Raw genomic sequence first — 19,158 nt, forward strand, 5'->3', positions numbered from 1 at the left:
ATTGGTTGGCGGCTGGGGGGCGGGGGCTATTGCCTCTTCTTATTGGCGGATGGGATCCAGTTTCTTCGGCCAGCGCCTCCCAGCGAGTAGCAGGGACCAGGGCTTGTTGCTACGCAGCATGGAAATGATTGGTGAATAGAGCTGTCAATCTCAGCTGTAAGGCCCCAATTTGGTGAGGGAGGTTGGACGGAGTGGAACGGGATCGTGAAGGACGTGTGGTTGCTACAAAATGTGTTCAGAATTTTGCAATCGGACTTAGCGGTTGCAGGGCGGGGGGGAAAGGAGGGGGGAAGAGGCTAGGTAACAGGAGGAGGAGCAGGAGACGTCAGGAACCCACCCGGGATTGAGAACACCCGCTTTCCAATTTAGCCTCTGGGGTTGGGCGCGGCCTAGTGTCCGCCCCCAGGACAGTTTTACATAGTTTATGAACCATAGAGATGACTGGATGACCGGGAGCCTAGAGAGCACGAAGGCCGCGCTCCTAGCCGGTTTCCGTTTCCGCTGAGGCATTGGCGGTTGGTGTGCATCATGGCAACCGTGGTAAGTGTTGGGTGCATGTGGAGGACTAAGAATGACCCTTCTTACGGAGTCTGAAGGAGGAAGCCAGAGAGGACTCTTGGGTCTGAAGGGGGAGTGATAAGGAAGATGCCTGATTTGGCGGAGGAGGTCTGGGGAGTAGCTCTGAGTCGGAGGGAGGATGCTGAGATACTGAGGAGGATGCATGTGTCTAGCGTAAGAGAGCAGAGGAGGATGCATGGATCTGAAGGAAGAGGGCTGAGGAAGTCGCCTGGCTCTCAAGGAGGGGTTGGGAGGACACATGGATCTCTGGGAAGTGTTGGAGGAGAGGTTACCAAGGTCTGAGGGAAGCAGGCTGGAGTGTGCACCTTTGAGGGAGGAGGACTGAGGAGGTCACCTGGGTCTGATGGAGGAGAAGCCGGACCTGGATTCCTGGGTCTGGAGGAAATGTATTGACCACTGAGGAAGGAGCTTCTGTAGTAGCCTTAGAAACTGATGGAGAAAGAAGGCCACTATGCATTAAGAATCCTAGGTCTGTCAGGCTTGGTAGTGCAAACTGTTAGTCCCAGCACTCGGGAGGCAGAAGCAGGTAGATCTCTGTGAGTTTTAGTCCAGCCTGGTCTACCGAGCAAGTTCCAGGACAGCCCAGGGTTACAGCAGAAAGAGTCCTTGGTCAGGTAGACATGTCCTTTAGACACTCAGACTTCTCTGTGAATGAGTGAACAACTAGAACCTGGAACGGCAGAGTCGTGGTTCATCCCACATCGTGTTCTAGAAACTTCTACCTCTTGATGTAGTGAGTAGCCAGTTCCGAAGTCTCATCCCAGTGTCCTCCAAGGACTGAGACTGGTACCCTGATCTTTGGGGGGAGATTAGCCAATGGGAAGTTGTGTTGTGTGCTTGAGAGTGCAGGTTGGAAGAGTGAGTGGGGAGCCAGGATTGTGTCAGGGAGAAAGAGAAACAAAGTGTGGGTCCAGAGGCTAATTGTATTTTCCAGAACCTCACTTGGGGCACACATCTGTGCGATCACAGTTATTTGAATGTCAAAGTGAGTGAGTAAAGCCCAGGGAGAGAGACCAGACATATTGGTACTGGCGTTAGCTCCCCAGACCTCCCAGTGAAGAAATATTGTGGCCTTGTGGTGGCCTCGGTTCTGGGGATGGGCCCGGTTGAGTTGTCGGAAGTCAGTGGAGAGTCTGTTGCTGTTACCATGGTGAGGAAGAGCATACCTTTGCTTGCCTTATGAAGGGCGTGTGTGTGATGCTAGTCCTGGAGTCCACCCAGCCTCCTACAGAGGAGTAAATTGGAAGATTCTCACAGCAAGAGACAGGCTGTGAACTCTCCTGAGCCCTGGGCTATCCTGGGAAGCCTTGGTTTGGGGAGGAGGCACGCTGAGCCGTGGCTAAAGGCTGTTTAGCTTTGTGGTTTCCTAAGATTATAAAAAACATTACAGGATGTGCAAGGGTCCACCAGCTGGATGTGTCTGTCTCTTGTTTCACCCTTTAGCTTGGGCTGGCACCAAACTGAAGACACTCTTCCTGACCCAGACTCCCCAGTGGTTACAGACTACATCTTAGCAGGCCCCCTCCAGTGATCCCACACCTCCCTCCCTGAGACTTTGGCAACCACTAATCTACTCTGTGTTTCTGGCATCTCTTTTGGGTACTTTATTTAAGAATCATTCAGCCTGGAGGGTGTTTTAATCCATGTTTTATTTCCTGTGTGTGTGGGTGTGTTCCCTCCATGTATGTCTGTACCTGCGGAGGCCAGAAGAGGGTATGGGAACCAGAGTTACAGTCAAGTCGGCTGTGAGCCACCATGTGTATGCCGGCGGTTTAACCATTAAACCTAGGTTAAAGGCTGGAAGGACGAGCAGCCAGGAGTCCCCCGATCTTTCTCTCCAGCCCCAACATGCAGTCTTTATTATGTGGGGAGCCCATTCACTCCAGGGTCCACCCATGCCAGGGCTTCACTCCTTTTCCTGGCTGAATAATATTCCGTATATGAATAGACCGTTTCGTTTGTCCACTCATTGGTCAGTGAACACAGGGCTGTGTGTAGCCTTTGTCTGTGGTAAACATTGGTGTGCTCGCTTTCTGGGGGCTCCAGGGGCTCGAACGTTCTAGGGGCTGTTTGCTCGCGTCTCTCCCCTGTGAAGGGAGACAGGGTTAGCTGCTGCTTCAGTAGGGCCCTGGTAGGTGTTTACTGAGTGAGCTCAGCACTCTAGCCTGTTGAGCCTCCAACATGGAGTCCAAGGTGGGCCAGAGACCTGTGGACTGTTCCTGTTGTGCCTACTGGGAACCAGAGCGCTGGTCTGAAGAGCCTCCCTCACAGAGGGAGGACAGGAAGTATGGGGACAGGAGGGTTTGCTCATCCATGCACCAGGTCACACCAGGGCTCTGAGGGGTGAGATGCAGCCTGTCTTCTGTACCCTCTGTGGTGGGGCCATTAGTGATCGATGGCCCGGAGGGTGGCAGTGGCTGCTCTTGGGTGTCGCCTGCCTGTGAGGTGGGGAGCTCCTGGTGGGCAGCAGGGCCTGAGGGAGCAAATGAAAATGTGACAAATGGGAATCTTCTTAAACATCATCGTCCTCACCTGCAGGCGGCCACCACCAAAGTCCCTGAGATCCGTGACGTGACAAGAATCGAGCGAATTGGTGAGTGATGGGGGTCAGGACCGGGGAGACACTACTGCTGAGTGCCCAGACAGACAGACAGACAAAAGGACGTGCTGGGGCCTTAGTCCCACACTGTGCCACCATTTGCCTAGCATGCCTCCATGGGGTTTCTGGGAATTTGAGGAATATCTGAACCATGTGTCCAGCACACATATGGTCAAATACTCCCTGAGAGTATGTCAGGCCTGCCTCATTCCTGGTGTGCCTCAGGCCCCAAGCCTGATTCATAAGTGTCCTGAAGTCTGTGACCTCAGGAGCTGGAGAGTCTGTCGTCCTGTCCCCAGTGCCCAGTTGGCTCTCGGAGCAGCTAAGCGGTGAGCCTCAGACACTGCAGGCCTTTGGTGGACTCTGTGTCTTACCACACTAAGTACACCTGGCCGTGTAGACCACATTGGCTTCAAACTCAGAGGTCCCCTTGCTTCAGCCTTCTGAGTGTGTGCACCACCACGCCTGGCCTCGGTTTTCTTCTCGAGGCGGTCTCGCATAGGCCGGCCCTGAACTCACTGAGGATGACTTTTAACTCCTCATCCTCCTGTCCCCGGTGCTGCCTCCCAAAGTGCTGGGGCCACAGGCGGGAGTTACTGCCCCTGGTTGATTAATTCTGCTTCTTTGAAACGAAGCACCCTCCCACTTCCGGTGCTTGAGTTGGAACCCCGGGTCTCATGCAGCCCCCGTGCTGGCTAACTCTCATGTCTTCCAGAAGTGACAGCTCCCTGTAAGAGTGGCGTCGTGCAGGCAGGGTGTGGTGGGTCCGGTGCCTGTGGCCCTGTGAGGTTTATCACAGCCACTGGCTGCCGAGCAGGGATCCTGTCCTCGCCACTTCCTGAATGGCGTCTGGGCTGGGGCCTATCTCTCCACAGCCTTGTGGATGGGCCCAGGAATGCTGGCAGCGAGCTCTGGCTTGTCAGTGTGGTGTGAAAGACAGCACCTGTCTGCTCCCACGGTGTGGTCCCAGGCCCTCACCGACAGTTCTTGGGTCCAGTACTTGGGACCTAGGTAGCATTGTCTAGCTGCTGGATGCCGAGCGATTAGCCATGCTCAGCATCATTAGACCAAGAGAGCAGCCGGAGGTCTGGGGGACACCTTTGCCTCAGCAGCCACAGTGTTGCCTAGAACCCTTCTTCCCTTCCTCCCACACAGGCGCTCATTCCCACATCCGTGGGCTGGGACTGGATGATGCCCTGGAGCCAAGACAGGTAGAGCCAGGGAGAGGTGTGGGCTGTTCCGCCAGGCATGGCTTCAGACCTCATGATTCTATACTGAAGCACCTCTGTCCAGAGGCAGAGGCACTTGGATCTCTTTAAGTTCAAGGCTAGCCTGGTCTACAGAGACCCTCTCTCAGAAAGAGGAAGAGAAAAATCAGTACTGTTTTGTTTTCCAGCAGGCGGGGTGTGTGCCGGGGGTGCGGTGGGAATGCAGCTGTGCCTTGGCTGTCAGTCACCTTCCATGTCCTCTCACCTTCTACCCTCCAGGCGTCCCAGGGCATGGTGGGGCAGCTAGCTGCCCGGCGTGCAGCTGGTGTGGTGCTGGAGATGATCCGAGAAGGGAAGATTGCAGGGCGGGCCGTCCTCATTGCTGGGCAGCCGGGCACTGGGAAGACAGCCATTGCTATGGGTAAGGGGCCTCCGGGGCCAGTGACCAGGGGCAGGCTCTCTCCTCTGTGCCAGTGTCCCCTCCTGCGGAGGTCAGAGACGGGCTAACCCTGTTTCACAGATAGGCACATGGAAGCATCGGGAGGTGGCCGTCTAGGGCCACTGAGCAGTTCCGTGGGGTCCCCTGTCTTCTACACTAGCTTCCATGTTAGGGTCACTTGTATTCCAAGCAGGCTGCTGAGTTGATTGCTTCCCCACCGTGCTCCAGGCATCAGGGAGCAGTGGTTGCAGCTGCCATGTGTATCCCTCTGAGCTGCGGTGGGAGAGCCTGCTGCCTCTGCATCCCTAGTTCTATCCTGCGGAGCTGCAAAGGTGGCCGGGGCTGCGAGCTTGTTTCGTCTTGGGGATTTTGGAGACAGGTCGTTATGTAGTCTTCCCTGGCTCTGCCTCCCACGTGCTGGAATCAAAGGCGTATTTGGCTCATCAGGGTTCTGGGAATAAGAGAGAGGGAGAACAACCAGCCTTCTCTGCAGCGGAACTAGAGACTCCTGAGGCCCTCCTCCTGCCCCTGTCCCCATCGTCTCCCACCTCTGCTGAGACTGGTCCCGGTGGGGAGAGCCAAGGTTCTGTCAGAAATAGTGCTCACCTAGGGTCGGGGCCATGTCACCATGCCTCCGAGGTGACTCGTACAGAACGTGGGGACTAAATGGCTCGTAGGGCTGGGCACGGGGCAGAGGCATGGATGGCTTTGAGGATGTCTGGAAACATGGGCCGTGGACCACCACTGTGTCAGGGACCTGGAGCCAGCAGCCGCAACTGCCTGACCTCTGGTTCCCACAGGCATGGCCCAAGCCCTGGGCCCCGACACACCATTCACAGCCATTGCTGGCAGTGAGATCTTTTCTCTGGAGATGAGCAAGACTGAGGCTCTCACGCAAGCCTTCCGCCGTTCCATTGGTGTCCGTATCAAGTGAGTGTCCTGTGGGGAATCTACTCTGCCTGCCCGTAGTCCTGGTCGGAGAACCAGGTGTCCCTGGCCGGTCTGACCCACGCCGCACTGTCTGTCCCACCAGGGAGGAGACCGAGATCATTGAAGGTGAGGTGGTGGAGATCCAGATTGACCGGCCAGCCACAGGCACGGTAAGTTTCTGCGACTTCAGCGTCCCAACACCTGTGTCACCCACGCTAAGCCACCTCCAGCTAAAAGGCAAAGGTGGGGCTGGTGGAGGGCGTCGGGGGTGGTGGAGATTCTCTTTTGGAATGAGAAGCAAGTGTAGTCTCATGTAGCCTAGACCAGTTGTCATAAAGTAAGGATCGCTTTGAATTTCTGATGCCGCTCCTCTTGAGTGCTAGGCCTCGCTATGCCCAGGTCGTGTGGTGCTAGGAGGGGTCCTGGGGTCTTGTGAATCATGGGCAAGCGCTCTGCTGAGCCACTCCTCCAACCACTGCGTTTGAGCTGAATCTCACGCCCAGGCTGCCTTCAGTGTCCTGAGTTCGGGATTAAAGGCGTGAACCAACCTCTTGATCTCTTTGTGTTTTGAGACAGTCGTTTTTTGTTTTTTTTTTTTTTTTTTTATGGAATAGGCAGCTCGTACTGGCTGTAATGGAAATGGATTTAGCATAGGTATGCTGCCCAGTAATTTTAATAATTGTAAATAAAGTTCTAAGTTAGTTCAATCTATTAGTAATTAAATTTTATGAATATGGTAAGAATCTTGTGGGTAAAGCTTTTCCCGAAATGTTCGTGCGTGTATGTATTTCTTCTTCAGCGGCTCAGTGATTAAGAGCCTATACTGCTCTTCAGAGGACCCAGGTTCGGTTCCTAGCACCCACATTGGGTGGCTCGCTGCCACCTGTAACATTTTCAGGGGTCCAGTGCCCTCTTCTGCCTTTGTGGGTACCTGTGCTCACGTGCACAAGCCCACGCACAGACACTCGTGTGTTTGTAATTAAAGAGAATAAAATGCTAAAATATATCTGTACAGATAATCCCAGCTGCCCCGTCCCTCCTTTTACCCTGCCTCCTGGGACTAAACCGAGAAAAGTCACTTGTGACTGGATCCAGAGCAACCGAGTCACAGCCAGGCCTGAGTGTGTCAGGACTGCTCACACCTGGAGGGGAGTGTGCAGCTTTGTTTGCTTTTAACTAACCTTTTCTTTTCTTGTCTTTTTGCGTTTGCTTAGTGTGTGTAGAGGTCAGCGGGGTTCTACCGTGTGGGTCCTGAGGTCGGTCAGATTGGTTTCAAGTGCCCTACTCATTTTGCTGGTCCAGTTTAATTGCCTTTTTATTTACTGCTTTGATCCTTGTAATTAACAAAACTGCTTTTTGTCTGCTGTGGTCAGATTCTCAGGAGGCAGAGGCTGGAGGCCTTGAACCCAGGGATTCAAGTCCACCCTGGACAATATAGTGAGCTTTTGTGAGCATGCTCAGTAGTAGAGGGCCAGCCTGCCTAGGATCGATGTGAGAGAGCAGGGATGTGCCTCGGTGGTACAATGCTGGGCCCAGGGGTCTAGCCTTGGAACTATAGAAAAAACCCAAAACCAAAAGGACTTTCATTTGGATATGAAAGAGCCGTGTTAAATCTGACACCTCCCCCACCCTCTTGTGGGCTCAGTGACACAGCTGCACATGAGCGCGCGCACACACACACACACACACACACAGACTCGAGCGTTAAGAGAATACAGCTTAAGCCCTGGCACCCGATGCCATCCCCTCCGTGAGCTGCCTGAACCACGCCCATTTTGAAGCAGTGGCCACAAAGGGGTGAAGTCCTCTGAGCATTTGCTGGTGTGTCGCCCTCAGGGATCCAAGGTGGGCAAACTGACCCTCAAGACCACGGAGATGGAGACCATCTATGACCTGGGTACCAAGATGATCGAGTCCCTTACAAAGGACAAGGTCCAGGCCGGGTGAGCCACGGGACCAGGAAGGCGGCTGGCGGGGAGGGAGTGGGGACGTCTTACTCTTTGCTGTTGCTCCTTCAGGGATGTGATCACCATCGACAAGGCCACCGGCAAGATTTCCAAGCTGGGCCGCTCCTTCACACGTGCCCGGGACTATGACGCCATGGGCTCCCAGGTGCTTGGCTCACCCTCACCCGGCACTGGGGTGTTTCTGTATCTGCCGTTAGACCTGCCAGTGTGGGGCTCCGGGTGCCTGTGTCCCAGCTGCCCTCACACCCGCCCTTGGCCCTATAGACCAAGTTTGTGCAGTGCCCAGACGGAGAGCTACAGAAACGCAAGGAGGTGGTGCACACCGTGTCCCTACATGAGATTGACGTCATCAACTCCCGCACTCAGGGCTTCCTGGCCCTCTTCTCAGGTCAGCTGCCCTTCCCCAACACCTGGGATGCTCTATGCACCCTTCGTCCCTCCCCCCAGTATATTCCTTTCTCTGTCTTCACCCACCCCCCATCTCTGGCAGGAGACACGGGGGAGATCAAGTCTGAAGTCAGGGAACAGATCAATGCCAAGGTGGCTGAGTGGAGGGAGGAGGGCAAAGCGGAGATCATCCCTGGGGTGAGTGGCTGCAGCCTGGGTGGGTGTGGCCACGCTGAGGCACCTGTGTGGGGCGCTAGATCTGGGCGATACCGACTTCCAGGTGCTGTTCATTGATGAGGTGCACATGCTGGACATTGAGAGTTTCTCTTTCCTCAACCGGGCCCTGGAGAGTGACATGGCGCCTGTCCTCATCATGGCCACCAACCGAGGCATCACCCGGTGAGCATGGGTGTCTGCGGAGAGGGCATTCTGGGCCAGGGGTTGATGGTGGCCTCAAGGTAAGTGGGCCAAAAAGTCTGCTCAGCGCTACTTCTGAGTCGGTGTGGTCCTCACAGGCCTGCCTGGGGAGATGAGGTCTGTTCAACTTGGACTTGAACAGGGCTGTCTATTAGACATGTCACAAACTGCCCCGATCAGTCCCTCACGCACACCCTGTCATTCAATCGTCACAGCACACAAGTATTGACCTACGGATGCTGTGAACACTGGGTGTGTCAGCACCAACCATAGTCTAGGCTAGCCTGGGCTACATGAGACCCTTCCTAGGTAGTTCCCAAATTAAGAGAGTACACAAATGGAAGTTTGGGGAAGCAGACTCCCTCTGACATGGACTTCCTCAAGCACAGCAACCTGTCTCGTGTGTTTTTAGCATAACGTCTTTATGTTTTGTTGTGTGAATATGAGGCGGTATGTGCAATCGTGAATGTGTGAATGTGGGTGTGAGCAGAGTCCAAAATCGTATGGCAGGTCCCCTGCAGCTAGACTTAGACGCAGTTGTATGTGTGTATCTGTGTTTGTGTTCACACGCGTGTGGAACCCACAGATGCCACAAGGAGTTTTCAGGTCCCCTGGAACTGGAGTTGGGTGTAGTGGTGGCAGATGGTGGATGTCCCTAACAGGTGGCCCTGGCTACCTGACCCGCACTTCACCCCACTGCTTCACTTCACACAGTAGGCCAGCAAAGCTGAGCAGCTGTAGGTGTGACGGTGGTAGGGAGGGAGGGGAGGTAGCCCTAAGGACCCCTTTGCTCGCCGGTGTTCACCTGCAATCCCCAGTCCCTGGAAGTCGGGGAATGGTCGGTGGGATTCTGGCAGCTGTCCTGAGCAAACCCTGGAGACCGGTATTGTCACAGTTATGGCTAAAGTCCCTACACCTGGAACAGATTGCCACGGGTCCCACTGCCCACCAAGAGCTGTGTGGGTTTGCCAGCAGGGGACAGGACAGCTGCTCCCAGTCACCCAGTTCCCAAGTGAGCTATGGTGGCACATATGTTTTCGAGAAACATCCATTAACAGTCTTCCCTGGCCCCCAGAATCCGAGGCACCAGCTACCAAAGCCCCCACGGCATCCCCATCGACCTGCTGGACCGCTTGCTCATTGTATCCACGGCGCCCTACAGTGAGAAGGACACCAAGCAGATTCTGCGCATCCGGTGCGGCATCCACCGGCTGAGTCCGGGAAGGCCAGCCTTGGTGCTGGCCGTGGGGGTGGGGTGGGAGGCCCTCCGGTGCCTCGGCTCTTTTAGCCTCATCATTGAGGGTTCCGGGGCCCCAGTGGTGTGTCCTGTGGGATGGGTGGGGTGGGGTGCCATCCCTGCCTGCCTACCCGCAGCTGTGAGGAGGAGGATGTGGAGATGAGCGAGGACGCCTACACGGTGCTGACCCGCATCGGGCTCGAGACTTCCCTGCGCTACGCCATCCAGCTCATCACCGCGGCCAGCCTGGTGTGCCGGAAACGAAAGGTTGGCCGGTGAACTAGGCTGCTGGGCGGAGGGATGGCCCCTGTGGTAGCCCCTGAGGATAGCACGTGGATATGTAGTGGGGACTAAGAACCGCAGCGGGTCTCTGGTCCTTTTAGAGGGAAAAGCTCTGGGGTGGGCGTGGCCCCATGCTGACGTGAACTGAGGCCCTCTGCTCTCAGGGCACAGAGGTGCAGGTGGATGACATTAAGCGAGTGTACTCCCTCTTCCTGGATGAGTCGCGTTCCACACAGTACATGAAGGAATACCAGGACGCCTTCCTCTTCAACGAGCTCAGTGAGTGCCGCCCCGGCTCTCCCACCGAGGGAGAGGGCTGCGTGGGGGCGCCCAGGCATTCGCTCACATTGGGCTTTTCCCTCTGCAGAAGGTGAGACAATGGACACCTCCTGAGCTGACGCTGCGCCCCAGCCCTTCCCACCGTTTTCTACAAGTTCTAACACTGTGACTTTATATAAAAATGACTGAAAGCCAGAGCTCTGCTGTGTCCTCAGATCCCACGAAAGGACAGCAGAGAGCAGTTGGAAAGCCTTTATTGGGAGGGGTGGTTAGGACACCTGCTAGCTCCAGAATGGGGAGCTAGGGGGTGGGCCTCAGAGGAGGAGGAGGCCAGGGAGGTGCGGGAGCTCACAGGCCATTGGTTGAGTCCTGGGACCCCCACAGTCAGAGCTACTGAGCCGGCAGGGCCCACAGCGACAGCTGAGGGCCACAGGAAAGGAGACTATGGGGTCTACACCTGGTGGGCAGCCAGGGAGGCGGACAGATGCAAAGCGCAGCTCCCGGTAGGTGCACACTGGCTGAGGCACAGGAGGCAGGACAGCTGGAAGTACTCGGACCTGCGGGCAGAGTGGAGAAAGGCCTCATCTGAGTGGCTCCGATTCCCCCTCCCGGTAGCTATGGTCCCTGCCCGGGCGCCATCTCCCTGTGCCCACTTGGTCAGCTCACCATGCTAGGACAGTAGCCAGCACAGATGCTGGTGGTGAAGGTGACGCAGACTGGGCAGGACTCCTTCTCTGCAGTCAGGGTCGCGTTGACAGGCCGGCACAGTGGCCGAAGGGGGCCCCTGGAGGCCCCCACCACACTGGGGCTCAGCAGCAAACACAGCAGCAGCCCCTGGGACACAGCCAGTGTCTCATTCTATCCCTGACCTGGCTTTCGCATCCAATATAATATAGAAACTGTCCTTCAAGACCCATCACCGCCATCAGATTCATTTCTCTCCTGCTTGAAGTCCACGAGCCAGGAGCCCCCCACCTCCACCCTCCAACTCCTGGGTCACAGAGTGGTCCCTCTGTAAGTCTGGTGGAATTGGGAAGTGCCCTGGACCCTGTGGTCTTACCTGGAGCCTCTCCATTCTTGATGCCTTCCCTACCTTGGGCGCCTGGCTTTATACCTGCGGCTTGTGGGGGTGGCAAGGCCACCAAGCAGAAGCTACAGGCTTGGGTAACCTGGACACTAATCTCTTTGGGGGCGAGACACCGACAAGGTCAGGGAAACCAGGAAGCAGCTCCAGTGTCTAGTGAGCTGGCCTTAGCTGACATTGGAAGCATGGGAAACAAGGTAAAGGGAGGACTCTGCGGGCTGTCAGCTGGAGAACCCCGATCAAGTCCACTCTGGTAGGGTACAACTAAGTAGCGTACAGCTTGAGCGCTAGGCTCTGATGAGTGGGCCTCCAAATAGAACCTGAGGTGGAGCACCGCCCCTCGCCCAGCTCCCTAATCAGGATGCCTGGACTGAGTCCAAAAATGGGTGTGGTTTCAGCTATAAAACTTGTTGATCAGTAAACTCCGCCTGGAGGAACCCCTGCAAGCAAGGGGTGTGTCCGGGTTGACCCGCCCACAAGTCTAAAGCTGGAGTTTGCTTGGCGGGTGGGCTTCATACACTCACACCAGCTCCACCCTGGCACTCCCATAGTGGGAATTTTCAGTACGGTAGGCCTTGGGTACACTGTAAATGGCAGGCACCGGCTTCCGGTGGGGGCCGCTCCAGGGTAAATCTGCGGGGCAAAAGCGGTCCATCCTTCGGAGCGGGTGCACCAAAGGCCCATAGGACTCCTGGGTCAGAGACAGGGCTCCTGTGTACGGCACGACCGGTTGTGAGGGGCGCGCACGAGCTGGGCGCACCCTCGGTGAACTTTCCAGCTCATGGCGGGATGACTTCTTCGGCCAGCTCTGGCACATCACCGATTTCTGGTAGGGGTATCCAGACAACTTCCTGTGGGCGGGGCAGCAGGTGAGTAGGTCCAAGAGCAGCAGAATTTGGATTCCACGGAACTCAAGGGCCTAGAAATGGGTTCCTTGCTGCCTTCGAAGAGGCTCTGAGGAGCTGAAGAGGTCAGCTTGGGTCTATACAGCAGTTTTGCGTATACAGTGGAACTGCCTAGGAGAGGAGTTGCTCACCTTGTGAAGTCACGTGCGGAAGTTGTAAGATAAGGTTGGAGCCGATCTAGGATGCCCATCTTGTTCACTGAGAAGGATTGGCCAGCCAACTCGGGATTCCTCGTCCACGGGACTAGGGCCTAAGGAATATTGGGAAAGAAAGCGAAGAAGAAAGATTGTGTACCCTGTTCAAAGCCCACGCTAGTCTTAGTGCCTCAAATCAGTTTTTGAGAACCCTGCAAACACTTAGTGATCAGGAACCCAAACTCCTGCTGCAGCCCCACCCCTTACTAGTTTCCCTCCTAGGCAAAAAAACAGTTGTCCTGACACTGGACATTAGGTAGATCTTGAATGACAATTCCACCTGACTGCTTGTTGCCAAGGAACAATTCTTGGTGCCAATTCTTGGTGCGGCTCTGGGAAGCACCAGCAGCCCCACCCCACAGGCTCAAGAAGCAACTTCCGAACCTTCCAGTTCTCTATCCCTGACAGTTCAAGACTCAGTACCCTGACCCCCAATCCTCCTAGCTGCCCCATAAAATGCAAATGTTCTTCAGCCCGGAGACTCAGTCTGCTCCCCAATCCTCTGGACAGCCCAGGCTCCTTCCTGCGGAGCCTATGTATAGCCCACTCTACCTGAGACGGTCCCCCGCGATGGTGGTCGGCGAGCTCCGGGGACTGAGGCTCTGCAAAGAGGGGGACACTCTCACCCAGATCTGGCCAGCCCGTGTACTGTGCTTTTGTCTCGCTGATCTGGTATTTTGTGGTCAGGGGGACACTCCGGCCCTCATGTCTTCTTAGCTACAAGAAGAGAGCCCAAAGATTCAAAGTGAGGGAGCAGGGACTCCAGTGTCCAACCCTCTCGCCCCCAGATTGCTGGATCCCAGCCCTACCTTTTCTGCCAAAGACTTGATGCCCAGTGTCCGGCTGGGGTCCTCATGCTCTGGTGCCTTGGGCTGAGCACAGGGGCCACTGCGAGACTTGGGAACGTGTGCTGAGTGCGAGGTGGTTTCCCATCTGCTGATGACTTCATCAAAAGCCCAGATGTGTGGGTCCTGCTTCGAGGCTGCAGGCAGGGGCGCCTTGACCGTAGCCTGAGGAGAAGGCGTGTAGAGCAGCCAAAGGACCCAAGAAACACCCCCTTTCCTTCCTCCAACGCCCGGTTATCAGGCTTTCAGAGCCCCCCACCTTCAGACAGAAACCTAACCCTAGTCCTCTCTGTCCCCTTTCCCTAACGTCTCACCCTTCACCCCCTCACCTGTAGATCAGGCAGAGGAAAGGGCGACACTGGGATCCTGTGGTGGGCGACCCCGCTGCTGGTGAGATGCCAGTTGGGCCAGGTTCCAACCACCTCGGTTTCAGAAATGGGGGACCAAGGAGGTCCACATCGCAGAGCTAGGGTCCGACCTGCCATGGTCTTCACCCTCTCTGGGAAGCCAAGAAACCAGCTTGTTGTGGCTGTTGCCCCTGGTAACAGAACCTGCCCACTCTGAACCCAGCCAATGGCGTGTGGAGGGTTAGGGGAACCCCAACTAGGTCTAAAGACCCGAAAGGAAACACAGATACACATGGAAAGGTGGAGACTGCCAACAGAGGAGGAGAAAGGAAACAGGAGGTGGGGGAGGGGGAGGGACAAAGCAGACCCCCAGAGTCAGGCTGACTCGGGGAAAGGAACGAAACACCCTTTTCCCATAGGGCCCCTGGCTCTCCGGGTTTGCCAGGCCTGCCCACCTCGGGGTAACAGTTTCCAGACGGCTCCTTTTCATGAAGGCTGAGCATCCCCAGTCCTGCCTGCCTTTCATTTGGTTGAAAACTTCCACCTGGGTATGGGGGGCTGGGGAGACTGAGGGAAAGAAATACACCAGGAAACACTTTGGGTGTGGGAGTGGGGAGACATGGGATCCTCACTCAGAAAAGAGATGGGAAGTCGGAGAAGGGGAAGTCTTGTGAGTGTGGGAACAGGGTCACCCTCAGAGCATCAGGGGTATAATCTGCCCGCCCATCGGTCCAGGCTCACGCAGAGTGGGAGAAGCTGGCCTTCAGACTCATACACCCTCCGATGGGTGATAGCATAGGCCTGTTTCCCCAACACTAAGGAGGCAGATGCTGGAGTCTAGCCTGATCTACTCTAGAGAGACCCCATCTCCCAGATGTGATCCCACACCTGCGATCCCAGTGATTAAGGTCAGGGCTGGAGAAAATGGATCAGGGATTCCCAGGTTCAGTTCCCAGCACCCACTTTAACTCCAGGCCCAAGGGGACTCAATGATTATTTTTGTGGCTGCTGCAGACCACCCATGCATGCAGACCACCCATGCATGCAGGCCAAACACTCGCTACACATAAAACTTTAAAAAAAAGATTAAGATCATCCTTAGTACAATATTCCAGTTTTACAGCAGCGTGACCTCCATGAGAATGTGTCCCAAAGCACTAAATAAAAGATGGCGGTGAGGGTGTAGGCAGACGATGGAGAGCTAGCCCATCATGCAGGAAGCCCTGAATTCCATCCCCAGCACTGCATACATTTTAAAGCCAGCACTTGGGAGGCAGAAGCAGAAGATAAATTCAAGTGAGCCACACAGTGGTGATGTATGCCTTTAATGCCAGCATCCGGGAGACAAAAACAGGCAGATCTTTGGGTTTGAGGCCAGCCTGGTCTACAGAGTGAGTTCCAAGACAGCCAGGGCTACACAGAGAAACCCTGTCTTGGGGTGGGGGTGGGGGGTTCAAGGTCTGCCCTCCAATGCACTGCAGTAGAAGACTCTGTCTCTAAATCACAAATCACAGAGCTGAACAAAAGGACCAGGGGCCATTCTGGATCATTCTGGATGAGAGGTATCCATGTTCGCTTACACTCCCAGGACTCACTACTCAGCTCAGGATGCGGCATTCCTAGGCAATGCTTGTGCACCTTGGCCAGGTAAGACTTCTCCAGGAGCTAGGCTCCCAGGGAATTCAACTCTCCTTGATCCCATCCTCATGGGTCCCAGGGCCAGTTGCTTCCATTGCTTTCCACCTGACCCATTTGCCCTTTGCCCCAGGCGGAACAGTTTATATGTAGCCCAGGCTGCCCCGGATCTCCAGACAAACTTCCGTCTGTAGCCTCTCAAGTATTCCAGGTACATATCACAGCACTTGGTCCCAGGCCTTTTGCTTTATTAAGAAAGATTCTCATATAGACAAAGATGGCTTCAATCTCCCTATGTAGCTGATTTGGCCATGACCTACCTGCCTTTCCCTCCCAAGTACTGACACTGCAGATAAGTACCACCAGCTTCACGATGTGGTGCCCGAGCTAGGCAGCCAGAAACAGCCTACCCCAGGCCTAGCCCCAGCTCATGCATTTCTTTTTCACGCGTTTTTTTTCCTTGTCCCTCTTGCCAGGGTGAGCCAGGGTCCTGATGTTCACACGGTTAGCAGAGTTATATATTAGGTCTGATAAGCAGTAGATAGTAAACATTGGCCATTATTATTAATGTCAAGTTCCTCCTGGAGAACTCGTATTCATCACTTTCAACCCCATCTGGTTTCGTCATACATTCCTCGCGGACTGAGCTCTCAAAAACGAGAGAGATTTGATTCTGTGGCTATTTCAGTTCCCAGTCAGAAGGCACGGTAGAGCAGCCGGGCCACCCCTGTGGTCCGGGCAGCATCCAGCTCTCTCTCTCTCTCTCTTTTTCCCTTAATCGGAGCGGTGCCCAAGCCTGGACCTCAGGCCCGGCCTGTTCGGCTGAGGAGCGTGCAGACGCAAGCGGTGTCGATCCGGATCCAGCGCCAGCCCACGCGGCCCTGAGAGTCCGCAGTCAAAGCCCGCACATAGGACTGCTTAGCCTTGCATTCTGAGAGCCAGTGCCTGCGATCCACGCCGCGACAGCCCCCTCCGCCCACACCTGGGCCACCTTCCCCAGCGCTTTCGGCCTTGCAGCGCGTCTCGAAGAAGTACTGACGCAGGGGACTGCCACCTGCCGCAGGCACCTCGCCCAGCACCTCCACCTCGCGCCCACGCAAGTCCACAGCTGTCCGCCGGTCGGTCACCCAGCCACTCACTGCGTCGCACACTGCCAGCTCACCCCGGCGGCTTGCGGGTGCCGTCGTCTCACTCACCCCGCGCCGGCTGCGGTTGGCTGGGGCCCCTGCGGGCTCCCCATAGGCCCCGGCCTCCAGCAGGAAGAGGAGAGGGGGCCCGGCAGGGGCGCCCCTTGACAGGGCCACTCGGGGAGACAAGAGGTCCCACTCGGGGGCCAGAAATGGGGGCAGAGTGGAGGATGGGGGCTGGGGCTCCATGGGGACGCTGGGGAGGAGGAAAAGGAAGAGGAGGAGAGAGCAGGAGTGGCGAGGGAGCATGGCTTGCACACCTGAAGATGGAGAGAGGCTGTTGTTAGAAAAGGGAGACACCTGAGTGGCAGAAGTCAGGGGCCCCTCCTCCTGCCCCACCCGAGGGCAGATGTCAGTTTGGCAGACTAAGGGATGACCTTAGGGGTACTTTATGCTCTAGAACCCCCGGAATGCTTAACCTTGAGGTTGATAATAAGTATTCAGTTTGTGTAAATAAATAGGCGAAACTGGGTGCGGTGTTGCACACCCGTAACCTCAACAATCAGGAGGCAGAGGCAGGAAGATAGCCACAAGTTTGAGGCCTGTCCTCTGGTCGACACGAGCGAGTTCCATGCCAGCCAGGGGCAGTACAGTCAAACACGAGGAGAAATGGTTTCTACCGGGTCACACAGCGGGGGAAATGGCGTGGATAAGATTTGAACTCCCTGCACTGCCACCTGGCCCTCGTGTTCCTAGAACCTGGAGGAGCCCTGAAGTCCTGTAGTGTTCACGGCCTTAGTTTCCCTGCGTGTGAGACTGACTCGGATGCTGGGAGATGCTGGGAGGGAGATGGAGAGACTAGAACATTCTAGAAGCTGGGCCGGGACTGGAAAGCGGCAGGTGAATGAATACCAGACCTGTCAACAGCACCTCCACCTCCTCACTCTGGGGCTGGGGGCCCCCAGGCTGTGTGGGGCCCCTGTGTAGGATACAGGTAGTCTCCTCCCCGACATCTCAGGAGAGGGAGGGGGGCAACCACCTGTGGGAGGAAGGAAACCAGTTATATAGGCAGATGGGGGAAGGGCGCGACCTCTCCATAAAAAGCCACCCTTTCCAGAGTCTCTGAAAGCCTTGGGTACCCTGGAGTAGAGGTCCCGCCCACCTCCGGAGGTCCCCCCCCTTCCCTTCCCTTCCCTGTGCAGGTGACAGTTTTGAAGGGATGAGAAGCAGATGGGAGCAGAGAGGAGGGGCAGGTGGGGCAACTGGAAGAGATTACGTCCCCCTCCTCCCGTTCCTCCACTAAACGCGGCGGGGGTGGGGCTGGCCTGGACACCCGGGTCCCCGCCGACCCACGCTCTGGGTCCCTGAGGCTGCTTCCTGGAATGTTCGCTCCTCGCAGGACAGGCCAGGGCCCGCCCAAGACTCCGACTGCGCATACCTGGAGTGTCTGGCTGGCCAGGCTCCGAGGTGGGGGAATGGGAAGTGTTGAGTGTGATCAGGGGCAGTGGTTTACCACACCACTGCAGGGAGTGCGGGTGCCCGCTGCCTCCTCCCTCAGACTGCGCCCATGTCCACAGCTGTCTCCTTCCTCAGACCCCCGGGCCCCTGACCCCTGAACCCTCAGCGAGGGTGACCTGGTTCCCCAGATGCCTCCTCCTGCAGACTAAGTTTCTTGGACTCCAGACGCCTCCTCCCTCAGACCTACAGGTTCTAGAGTTGCGGCCCCTCCTCCAAGGTGCTCGCTCATAAATGGAGATTCCCTGCTTCCACATCCAGGAAAATTGGGCTGGGGATCCCTGTTCCTGAATCGGTTGGAGGGGGATCCGTTCCACCTCTGGGAGACTTCCGTCCTGCCTCAGTTTCCTCCGCCAAACCCCGCCCCTGTCGGCCCCGCCCCCGTCCCTCCCTACCCGGGGGCCGGGCGACCCGGACCGAGGAATCTGCCAGAGGAGGCGCGGAGCTCTTACCTGGGGCGCCCTTCTCTGCTCCCCGGCTGCCCCTGGCGCCGCTGCGGCTCCTCCTCCGGCTCGCTGGCAGCTCGGACGGCCGCTGCTCGCCCGCTGCTCGCCGTTTGCACTTGGGAGGGCCTGGGTCTGGGAGGAGGCGGGGCGGCGCCCGACGGCGGAGGAGGGGCGGCGGATCCCGCCTAGCACGCGCGGGCCGGCACCTCGGAAGCCCGGCCTCGGCCACTTCAGCTCCAGCAGTCTGGGCTGTAACCCTCCTCCATCAGACACTGGGGTCCACACCCAACCCCTCCTCACTCAGTCCCAGGGGTCCAGGCTTCAGCCCTCCTCTTTCAGACACAGGGGTCCAGACCCCGGTCCTCCTCCTCCCTTGGACCCAGTATTCAGAATCCCCCCCAGCCCTTCGTTTCAGACCCGGATTCAGGCCTGGGATTGCCATGGTGTTTAGCGCAGGTTCCCACCCTCCGCTCCTGTCTCCCCTCTGGGTTTCCCAGCCAGACATTAGCCAGCTGGGCTTGTGTAGTGATAAGGCTCAATGCCTGGAGACAGTGACTGTCCGGGCTCCCCCACACAGTCTTCTATCCTGGAATTTCTTGGCCGGAGACCAGGAAGTCTTGGGGTGGATAAGAAAACTTCAAGGTAATTAGAGTGAGGAGACCATGGGCTTTCAGAACTGTGACCTGCCTAGCGAAACACAAGGAAGACAGAGGGAGACAAAAAAACCCAGCCCTAG

General features: G+C 56.5%; 4 protein-coding genes across 6 annotated transcripts; 1 reads left to right on the forward strand and 3 right to left on the reverse strand.

Annotated features, from left to right (window-relative positions):
* The first annotated feature begins 102 nt into the window (after positions 1-102).
* On the forward strand, positions 103-10,543 carry RUVBL2 (RuvB like AAA ATPase 2). 3 transcript variants are annotated; one of them, XM_080908172.1, is made up of 15 exons: positions 103-156; positions 3,118-3,172; positions 4,334-4,389; positions 4,666-4,807; positions 5,626-5,755; positions 5,859-5,925; positions 7,592-7,698; positions 7,774-7,867; positions 7,987-8,110; positions 8,213-8,307; positions 8,390-8,508; positions 9,602-9,721; positions 9,901-10,030; positions 10,210-10,324; positions 10,413-10,543. In XM_080908172.1, exons 4-15 carry the CDS (start codon positions 4,678-4,680, stop codon positions 10,436-10,438), a joined length of 1,257 nt encoding a protein of 418 aa, XP_080764298.1. In that variant the 5' UTR covers positions 103-156; positions 3,118-3,172; positions 4,334-4,389; positions 4,666-4,677; the 3' UTR covers positions 10,439-10,543. The 3 variants fall into 3 exon arrangements, with proteins under 3 accessions (XP_080764298.1, XP_080764296.1, XP_080764297.1); XM_080908170.1 differs by lacking the exon at positions 103-156 and adding an exon at positions 295-540; XM_080908171.1 differs by lacking the exon at positions 103-156 and adding an exon at positions 295-540 and having other exon boundaries at positions 10,416-10,515.
* LHB (luteinizing hormone subunit beta) lies at positions 10,461-11,399 on the reverse strand (the record flags this gene model as incomplete). Its single annotated transcript, XM_080909256.1, has 3 exons — positions 10,461-10,881; positions 10,991-11,182; positions 11,385-11,399. 3 exons carry the CDS (start codon positions 11,397-11,399, stop codon positions 10,639-10,641), a joined length of 450 nt encoding a protein of 149 aa, XP_080765382.1. The 3' UTR covers positions 10,461-10,638.
* Positions 11,400-11,928: 529 nt separating this feature from the next.
* On the reverse strand, positions 11,929-14,181 carry SAXO3 (stabilizer of axonemal microtubules 3; the record flags this gene model as incomplete). The annotated part of the gene is made up of 6 exons (XM_080909260.1): positions 14,155-14,181; positions 13,682-13,851; positions 13,317-13,517; positions 13,060-13,224; positions 12,445-12,563; positions 11,929-12,259 (listed from the first exon to the last, which is right to left on the reverse strand). Exons 2-6 carry the CDS (start codon positions 13,835-13,837, stop codon positions 11,929-11,931), a joined length of 972 nt encoding a protein of 323 aa, XP_080765386.1. The 5' UTR covers positions 13,838-13,851; positions 14,155-14,181.
* An 853-nt stretch (positions 14,182-15,034) lies between these two features.
* Positions 15,035-18,814, reverse strand: NTF4 (neurotrophin 4). Its single transcript, XM_080908173.1, has 3 exons — positions 18,429-18,814; positions 17,379-17,500; positions 15,035-16,781 (listed from the first exon to the last, which is right to left on the reverse strand). The coding sequence occupies exon 3, from the start codon at positions 16,768-16,770 to the stop codon at positions 16,138-16,140; it is 633 nt and encodes a 210-aa protein (XP_080764299.1). The 5' UTR covers positions 16,771-16,781; positions 17,379-17,500; positions 18,429-18,814; the 3' UTR covers positions 15,035-16,137.
* Positions 18,815-19,158: the final 344 nt, after the last annotated feature.

The sequence above is a fragment of the Micromys minutus genome (assembly GCF_963924665.1).
Source record: "Micromys minutus genome assembly, chromosome: 32".
Classification (NCBI taxonomy): domain Eukaryota; kingdom Metazoa; phylum Chordata; class Mammalia; order Rodentia; family Muridae; genus Micromys; species Micromys minutus.